General features: G+C 41.4%; 1 protein-coding gene across 6 annotated transcripts; it reads left to right on the top strand.

The window, feature by feature from the left end:
• The first annotated feature begins 683 nt into the window (after nucleotides 1–683).
• Nucleotides 684–9,727, top strand: LOC123743827 (small ribosomal subunit protein mS33). Of its 6 annotated transcripts, none has more exons than XM_082964316.1 (3): nucleotides 684–798; nucleotides 7,327–7,529; nucleotides 8,868–9,727. In XM_082964316.1, exons 2-3 carry the CDS (start codon nucleotides 7,333–7,335, stop codon nucleotides 8,971–8,973), a joined length of 303 nt encoding a protein of 100 aa, XP_082820442.1. In that variant the 5' UTR covers nucleotides 684–798; nucleotides 7,327–7,332; the 3' UTR covers nucleotides 8,974–9,727. The 6 variants fall into 6 exon arrangements, with proteins under 6 accessions (XP_082820442.1, XP_082820441.1, XP_082820446.1 ...); XM_082964315.1 differs by having other exon boundaries at nucleotides 688–798; nucleotides 7,327–7,547; XM_082964320.1 differs by having other exon boundaries at nucleotides 733–942.
• The last annotated feature ends 295 nt before the right edge of the window (nucleotides 9,728–10,022 follow it).

Below are 10,022 nucleotides of genomic sequence, written 5' to 3'. Positions count from 1 at the left end.
TGGAGTGTTGCATCAGATGACCTGGCCTCCATAATCAACCGACCTCAACCAAATTGAGATGGTTTGGGATGAGTTGGACCGCAGAGTGAAGGAAAAGCAGCCAACAAGTGCTCAGCATATGTGGGAACTCCTTCAAGACTGTTGGAAAAGCATTCCAGGTTAAGCTGGTTGAGAGAATGCCAAGAGTGTGCAAAGCTGTCATCAAGGCATAAGGTGGCTACTTTGAAGAATCTAAAATATATTTTGATTTGTTTAACACTTTTGGTTACTAGATGATTCCATATGTGTTATTTCATAGTTTTGACGTCTTCACTATTATTCTACAATGTAGAAAATAGTACAAATAAAGAAAACCCCTTGAATGAGTAGGTGTGTCCAAACTTTTGACTGGTACAGTATGCTTCAGTAAGATTGGATTTTTAGCATTTATAGCAATGGTTATCAACTGTACTGTAGGGATGGAACGTAAGTCTCTGGATGTTGAGGTTGTGGTGGCAGCTGCAGTGAGGTATTTGAGTGTACAAGACTTTACCTCAGAAGAGTTACAGGGTGTGTTGAGTGGTGGTGTCCCGTCCTTTCAGGCTGTTGGTCTGAAGTAGAACTAGATAGATTTAAATAGTGGATTAAGGTGGTGGGTTTTTAGTGAGTGTAGGGGTATTAATGTATTTATTTGACATTTTCAAGCCAAGTATAAGGGAGTTATACTCCAGTCTAGTAGGTGGCGGTAATGCAACATGTATTGGATGCCAACCCGCCGTTAAACCTCATCGAAGAATAGCAGTGGTGGCATGCTTGAAGGTTAGCGACATATTTAACGAAATACAATAATAACTACTAGTGACACACATACTGAGTAGCAAGGTATAGCATTATCGTGTAGAACATGGTAACATATCAACATTGGATATAACAAAGCCAGTCCACACGTCGCGGTGATTCCAGGTCTGTATTTGGCTGTGGACACAGTGAGCCATTTTGTTATTCAGTATGTGCTTTCCTCTGTCTGGTGCATGTTTTCACACTGATCATCAACTTTATGATGTGTTTGTTGGCTATGATTTTTCCATTGGTTTTAAAACCATGAAGCTGTTTCATTAACGGGTTGGTTGTTTAGCTACTATGGGGGGAAATACTGGGTTTTACACAAGACGTTCAATATGGCGATTATTATTTTAATCCAAGGCCCAAAAAAGACCGGTAACATGTGTTTTCAGTTTTTATTTATTTATATATATACCGAACTCACAAATAGTTCTGTGAAATTAATAGTAACTAAGGTAAAACGGCAACGCCAGGATGTTGTTAGGGAAATAACCCAATATGCGCTGGGATTTCAATGCTAACTTTAAGTAACTTTTATTAAAAAAAAAAATTGCCACTTTTACAAGTTTTGAACCATACAGTGTTTATTTAAATGAAAAAATGCCCGAGAAGCTGGTGTTTTTGGAGGATATTGGTACGGGTGTTAGACCCGACATAACCGTTCTTCTCTCTTGTTTTGCTAGCTAGCCAACTACGGCTAACTTAGTCAGGTCAAAAACAATAACACTAGCTACATTTGGCATTTGTTTAATCAGTTTTCTAGTGACATTTTATTTGGATACGTCCATAACAATGAGCTAATGAGGTGCGGTTTCTCCTGGCATAGAAAATGTTCTCTCTGGTCAGGACCCCTGTTGTTCAGAGCAGCTAGCAGACAACACAACTACAATCACTTCAAACACTGGAGCCAGAAAGACTGCTGCAATTCCTTTAGTTGGACCTTCTTTTTATTTCATTTTAAATGTATTTTTATATATCCATAAAAATGATGCCAGCTGATTCATGATTTCGACTGGCTGAGAAACGCTGTCTGTCTGGTCGCGACTTCTACTTGTTCATTACTATGATATGGGACAGCTGGAGGTGGAATTTGAATATTGAATCAATTTAGCAAATGTCGGAGAGACAGCAAGGTTTATACAAATCTCTGCTGTTTAAAACTAATTGTTAATCTAAAAGAAATGTGAGATAATGTCTAGATGCTTTTTATAGTGGAGATCAAGTTTATAAATTGCCTGGCTGGGCTGATGAAACAGTGGATTGCGTAGTCAGACGGAAGGTCCAACACATTTTTGGTGGGTGGCACTTGGACTATTTAAAGAGGAACTACTTTGCAGATATGAAACACACAGTGGTGGAAAAAGTACCCAATTGTTATACTTGAGTAAAAGTAAAGATTCCATTTATAGAAAATGACTCAAGTGAAAGTCACCAAGTAAAATCCTACTTGAGTAAAAGTAAAAAAGGGTTTTGGATTTAAATATACTTAAGTATCAAAAGTTAAAGTATAACTCATTTCAAATTCCTTATATTAAGCAAACCAGACGGCACAATTACATTTTTATTTTTATTTTTATTGACTGATAGCCAGGGGCACACCCCAACACTCAGACATAATATACAAACAAAGCCTTTGTGTTTAGTGAGTCTGCCTGATCAGATGCAGTAGGGATGACAAGGGATTTTCTCTTTAAGTGCATGAATTAGATAATTTTCCTGTCCTGCTATGCATTCAAAATGCAACGAGTACTTTTGGTTGTCAGGGAAAATGTACCGAGTAGAAAGTACATGATTTTCTTTAGGAATGTAGTAAAGTAAAAGTTGACAAATTTAAATAGTAAAGTACAGATACCCCAAAAAACTACTTAAGTAAAAATACTTTAAAGTACTACTTAAGTACTTTACGCCACTGAAAACAGACAATCATAATATCAGTAAAAAATATCATATTCCCAGTTTTATGCTACGAAACCAACTTCATAAGAGGTTTTATAAATAGGTTATATTTGACTTAACATTCCATGCCGTACACCAAGGCACTGTTGTCAGAATAGATAGATGCAGTTCAATACATGATTTATATAATAAACCAATACATGTCTTGGTGGTCCAGAAAATATTGCTATCATGTTGTAAATCACAGCGGACCTGGTACCATTCAGAATGCACTGTTTCTGTTTCAATGGCTCGATATTTTTTGGACAAAAACGGACAAATGTAACTACGGCTGGGAATGTCAATATGATCACCGAGAGATAGAAGCTGTTTTTCAATCTCAAGGTCATCAGACTGCTAAACAGCAATCACTAACTCAGAGAGGCTTCTGCCTACACTGAGACCCAATCACTGGACACTTTAATAAATGGATCACTAGTCACTTTATACAATGCCACTTTAATATTGTTTACATATCTTACATTACTCATATCACATGTATATACTGTATTTTATACCATCTACTGCACCTTGTTGATGCTGCTCAGCCATCGCTCATCCATATACTTATATGTACATATTCTCATTCACCCCTTTAGATTTGTGTGTATTAGGTAGTTGTTGGGGAATTGTTAGATATTACTGCGCTGTTGGAGCTAGAAGAACATGCATTTTGCTACACTCGCATTAACATCTGCTAACCATGTGTATGTGACCAATAAAATTTGATTCAATCAAACTAGCAAGGCCAAGGCCGATGATCACAAGTCAGTTATAATGTAGCTGATAGGCTAGCGTAGCTATCTATGTAGCAAGCTAAAACACAGAGACTGAACTTAGCTAGATAGCTAGCTGCTAGGAGGATGTCATCGGAGGAGTGGGTGAGTGACTGAATTTTCCAGTGGCTACAGAGATAGGGATGCAGGTGTCATTTGGTTAGCTAGCAAGACATGTTAATCATTTAGCTATTCTGAAATTGAACGACTGTTATCCAGTTAGCATATCTCTTGCGTTTTGCAAATTCACTCTGATTATCTACTTCGATTTCAGAGCACTCTCGCCTGAGCGTGCCAGAGCGCTGAATAACTGATGATACCAACGTGCAACACCTGCTGAATATGACTGGTGTCAGTAAATGTAGGCAAAGAAAGTAAGTTAGTCACCAACATGCTGGATAACATGTAAACAACCTAACCAGGTCTGCTAGGGGGAGTCAAATGATCAGAGTGAGGTGTTCTCTCATTATGTGTCTGGAAGTAGCTAGCAAGCCAACTTTAGCCTGTTAGCTTGGGTGTTTGGTTGGGACAAGCATGCATTGTTGGAAGGCAAGCTGCAGAAGGGTGAGGAGGCTACAATTGTCCATTGCTTATCAGCGCAAATTGTTTTTAGTATTTATTTATTTTTCTCCCCGATTTCTTGCTGTCCAATTGGTAGTTACAGTCTTGTCCCATCGCTGCAACTCCCGTACGGACTCGGGAGGGTCGAAGGTCGAGAGCCGTAGCGCACAATGCCCGCTTAACCCGGAAGCCAGCCGCACCAATGTGACGGAGGAAACACCGTACACCTGGTGACTGTGTCAGCGTGCACTACGCCCGCACCGCCACAGGAGTCGCTAGTGTGCGATGGGACAAGAACATCCCTGCCGGCCAAACCCTCCCCTAACCCGGCCAATTGAACGGTGTCTCATGGGTGTCACATCTAGTGGCACATCTAGCACCGTGATGCAGTGCCTTAGACCACTCAGGAGGCCCTAACAGTGCAATTGTGATGGCAAACTAGCTAAAAAAAAAGTTTGAGAGGGTTTTGCGCTAATCTTGCTTTGTTGACTAGCATTAGATGTTGATCTTGTTGATGTGTGTGTGTGTGTGTGTGTGTATATAGTGAAAAGATAGCCTACCTTGTCATGATTGTTTGATCAACAGGACTATAAAAGTTCCCAAATGTAAGAGGACTCCCATGGTATTTACATATTAACAGAAATCCATTCAGGTGTATTTTGTGGCTTTTGGTGAATGTGTTCTATTGACCTAAAGTTGCTCTGTTGCTACTTCCTGTTAACACACAGTCCAGTTCATAGTGAATAATGACAGGCCCTACTTCCTGTTAACACACAATCCAGTTCATAGTGAATGATGGCAGGCCCTACTGCCTGTAAACACACAGTCCAGTTCAAAGTGAATGATGACAGGTCCTACTTCCTGTTAACACACAATCCAGTTCATAGTGAATGATGGCAGGCCCTACTGCCTGTAAACACACAGTCCAGTTCAAAGTGAATGATGACAGGTCCTACTTCCTGTTAACACACAATCCAGTTCATAGTGAATGATGGCAGGCCCTACTGCCTGTAAACACACAGTCCAGTTCAAAGTGAATGATGACAGGTCCTACTTCCTGTTAACACACAATCCAGTTCATAGTGAATGATGGCAGGCCTGTGTGCAAATGGCATGTTTGTATATAGTCCTACTGTAGTTCTGATTGGCTATGGTGCACCAGTCTGCATAGACTCTGGTCCTGGACAAGAAAGATGGTTTATTTACTGCAGTGTCTATTAAATTGTCCAAACGCAAGGCCACTTTCCCACTCTATATTGCTATGGAATTTTCGCAAATGCCCAAACATTCATGAAAATGTGAAAATGGCCATATGACCAAGCGCTCGCTTGTCAGATATTCATGGGTTGTATATGAACAGATTTTAATAAGATTTCATGTTGCTAAAATGCAGTCAGTTCCACTTTAAACCCAGGAAACAGCCATTCACCAGCTTTTCAAGCTTAATAATGTCAAAATATATATGGGAATTAGCTTCCAAAGAATGGAGTTTCTCTGAGCAACTATCATCATTACTGCCGTCACGACCTTTATGTACTTCCAAATAAGGTCTGAATAAAAAGATGCAAGCAACTGAAAAAATGCCTTGTCTGGAAAGAATCTATATTACGTTCTGGGTAGAGCAGGTGGAATATTATTACATTCTGGGTAGGGCAGGTGGAATGATTATTACGTTCTGGGTAGAGCAGGTGGAAATATTACGTTCGGGAGGCAGGTGGTACGTCGGGTAGGGCAGGTGGAATGATTACTTCTGGGAGGCGGTGGTGCCTGGGTAGAGCAGGTGGAATATTATTACGTTCTGGGTAGGGCAGGTGGAATATTATTACGTTATGGGTAGGGCAGGTGGAATATTTTTACGTTCTGGGTAGAGCAGGTGGAATATTATTACGTTCTGGGTAGGGCAGGTGGAATATTATTACGTTCTGGGTAGAGCAGGTGGAATATTATTACGTTCTGGGTAGGGCAGGTGGAATATTATTACGTTCTGGGTAGAGCAGGTGGAATATTATTACGTTCTGGGTAGAGCAGGTGGAATATTATTACGTTCTGGGTAGGGCAGGTGGAATATTATTACGTTCTGGGTAGAGCAGGTGGAATATTATTACGTTCTGGGTAGAGCAGGTGGAATATTATTACGTTCTGGGTAGGGCAGGTGGAATATTATTACGTTCTGGGTAGGGCAGGTGGAATATTATTACGTTCTGGGTAGGGCAGGTGGAATATTATTACGTTCTGGGTAGAGCAGGTGGAATATTATTACGTTCTGGGTAGGGCAGGTGGAATATTATTACGTTCTGGGTAGAGCAGGTGGAATATTATTACGTTCTGGGTAGAGCAGGTGGAATATTTTTTACGTTCTGGGTAGGGCAGGTGGAATATTTTTACGTTCTGGGTAGAGCAGGTTTATACAACCAATTTAGATTTTATGTTCCTATACTGTTGTAGGTGATAAAACGGAGATCTTCTTTAATTAGGAGATGCTCATGCCTCTGCTCTACCATTAGGAATCGTTGTCACAAAGGTCGACAAGCTTAGGGCCAAAATAAGCTCGTAGAAACTTATTGGGCTTTTTCTTTTTTGATAGATTTTGTCAAGAGTGAAACCTCTTGCTCTGTGTTTGTTCCTCTCTGGATATAATCAATGACCTTTCCATCTGCTGGATCAGCCAATCTGCGCGTGGCAGTAATAAGGGATTTTATTGGAGGTGCAGAAAAGGTGGATTTGATGCTTATTTCGACGTTAAGTTCGACAAGCTGTTAAATGGCTGCTTCTTGGGCTTAACAGAGAATGACTGTATTCAACGTCTCCTGTAAGCCCAGATTCTTGTTCAGTTTAGAGTGTTGACAACATGTAAACTATATTTCGTCTCTGATGTTTATTGAAAATATATACATCTGCACTTGTTGTGTCAAATACATCGTTACAGTTGTTGGCAAGGTAGCGGGCGAATTTTAGCCATATTAGCGTAGGTCGGACATCAGTCAAAACAAGACGTGGCATCGAGAAGAAGATGAAACTAGCTGAAACGAGCCACCTACGATTCCCTACATGCCAGCTTCCTGTCGTTGTTGCTAGCTATCTGGCCAACCAGAATCACAACACAGATTTCTGCCCCATTTGAAGCGATCATGTTTTGTGACGTTGTCAGCTAACCCGTCTATAGAAGTTGTTTATTTTTTGAGGACATATTTGTAACTAATATTTGCTGCTTCTCTTTCCTCTTGTATTTCAGCTAGCTATGGCCAGCCTGTCCAACTACGCTGTGCGTATGGCACGTCTCAGCGCACGTATCTTTGGGGATGTGGCGCGTCCGACGGACAACAAGTCCATGAAGGTGGTCCAGCTGTTCAAGGAGCCGCCCATGGCCCAGAAAAAGGAGGTGTACGACTGGTACCCTCAACACAAGATCTACTATGCCCTTACACAGAAGCTACGGTACATGGGACTCTTCAGGTAGACATGACATGACGATGGGCTGAATAGATCCATAGGCCTATTCATGGGAAAGGGATCTGGGTTCTTTTGGCATGTCTGTGTTTGGCATTGTGTAATAATGTATACAGCCCTACTCTAGCCAGAACCACTTCTAGAGGCTTTAGAAGGTCCTTCTGGCTAACCACAGACAGTGAAATTACAGTCTTCTAGACCCTGTTTGTCTCTGTGTTCTAACCAGACATTTTTCTAGACCCTGTTTGTCTCTGTGTTCTAACCAGACAGTTTTCTAGACCCTGTTTGTCTCTGTGTTCTAACCAGACAGTTTTCTAGAACCTGTTTGTCTCTGTGTTCTAACCAGACAGTTTTCTAGAACCTGTTTGTCTCTGTGCTCTAACCAGACAGTTTTCTAGACCCTGTTTGTCTCTGTGTTCTAACCAGACAGTTTTCTAGACCCTGTTTGTCTCTGTGCTCTAACCAGACAGTTTTCTAGACCCTGTTTGTCTCTGTGTTCTAACCAGACAGTTTTCTAGACCCTGTTTGTCTCTGTGTTCTAACCAGACAGTTTTCTAGAACCTGTTTGTCTCTGTGTTCTAACCAGACAGTTTTCTAGAACCTGTTTGTCTCTGTGTTCTAACCAGACAGTTTTCTAGACCCTGTTTGTCTCTGTGTTCTAACCAGACAGTTTTCTAGACCCTGTTTGTCTCTGTGTTCTAACCAGACAGTTTTCTAGACCCTGTTTGTCTCTGTGTTCTAACCAGACAGTTTTCTAGACCCTGTTTGTCTCTGTGCTCTAACCAGACAGTTTTCTAGACCCTGTTTGTCTCTGTGTTCTAACCAGACAGTTTTCTAGACCCTGTTTGTCTCTGTGTTCTAACCAGACAGTCTTCTAGACCGTGTTTGTCTCTGTGTTCTAACCAGACAGTTTTCTAGACCCTGTTTGTCTCTGTGTTCTAACCAGACAGTTTTCTAGACCCTGTTTGTCTGTGCTCTAACCAGACAGTTTTCTAGACCCTGTTTGTCTCTGTGTTCTAACCAGACAGTCTTCTAGACCCTGTTTGTGTTCTAACCAGACAGTTTTCTAGACCCTGTTTGTCTCTGTGTTCTAATCAGACAGTTTTCTAGACCCTGTTTGTCTCTGTGTTCTAACCAGACAGTTTTCTAGACCCTGTTTGTCTCTGTGTTCTAACCAGACAGTTTTCTAGACCCTGTTTGTCTCTGTGTTCTAACCAGACAGTTTTCTAGACCCTGTTTGTCTCTGTTCTTCTGAACACGTCCTTTTAGTTTAGTACTAATGCTGCTTACCTCAGTAACACCATTCCCTCCCTGTTTCCCCACCAGAGATGAGCACGAGGACTTCAAGGAGGAGATGCGGCGGTTGAGGAAACTACGAGGCAAGGGGAAACCCAAGAAGGGCGAAGGAAAGAGAGCCACCAAGAAGAAATAAGCACTTCCTTTCCCTGTCATATAGGACCTATGGCTAAACCCAGCCTTTCCCTGTCATATAGGACCTATGGGTAAAACCAGCCTTTCCCTGTCATATAGGACCTATGGCTAAACCCAGCCTTTCCCTGTCATATAGGACCTATGGGTAAACCCAGCCTTTCCCTGTCATATAGAACCTATGGGTAAACCCAGCCTTTCCCTGTCATATAGGACCTATGGCTAAACCCAGCCTTTCCCTGTCATATAGGACCTATGGGTAAACCCAGGCTTTCCCTGTCATATAGGACCTATGGGGGAATCACAACAGGCCTCGTTTGCTTTGGGACACCAGAGGAATGGCCTCCCTAACTGTGTTCACATCGGTAACATGTGACCCCACTCAGGATGTTCATATTAAATGGGCCCTTGTAACAGCTGATGATGATGATGATGATGTGTTGAGAGGATCCTTTCATATCCCATCACAGAACATCCTGTCTGACAAGTGACCAGTCTTTGATCGCTGTGTGTTTGGTACATAAAACATTTCTGTTCATTGCTTTACAAGATGTTTCATTTAGGTTTCAATTGTATCCGCGTTGTTAGCAGCTTTCCGTTCTCATACCATCTGTACAGTGAATAGGTGAAGGAGACCTGGAGGGCATCAGTACATGTCATTGTGATGCTAGTATGTTCCTATTGGCTGAGACAAAGCTGCTGATTTTACATCTGTTCTGAGTAACACCAGGTGTCATGAATAAAATACTGTCAACAAATCTGCTGAGATGTGTAGGAGGACTCTCTCCATTTTGTGACTGGTTTATTGCCATGTAAGTACTGTGTTATACAATGTTGTTAATAGTGACTTAGTGTAACTACAGGAAACCCATTAAAACCTGTTCTGACCTGATCCCTTGATGACTTGATGCCCAGGGCCCAGTTTTTCAAAAGTGATCTGTATTTCTCCTATCGGATAGGACTGAGTAGATAGAAATAGAATGTCTGAATCCTTGACTTGAATGGAGACTCTGGTTCTATTCATTATATTTCTATGTATTTAGTCTGACAGGA

This window comes from Salmo salar, chromosome 17 (genome assembly GCF_965601325.2).
Source record: "Salmo salar chromosome 17, fSalSal1, whole genome shotgun sequence".
Lineage (NCBI taxonomy): Eukaryota > Metazoa > Chordata > Actinopteri > Salmoniformes > Salmonidae > Salmo > Salmo salar.
The sequence above is the reverse complement of the archived record's forward strand: the minus strand, read 5'-3'. Positions and strand labels throughout refer to the sequence as shown.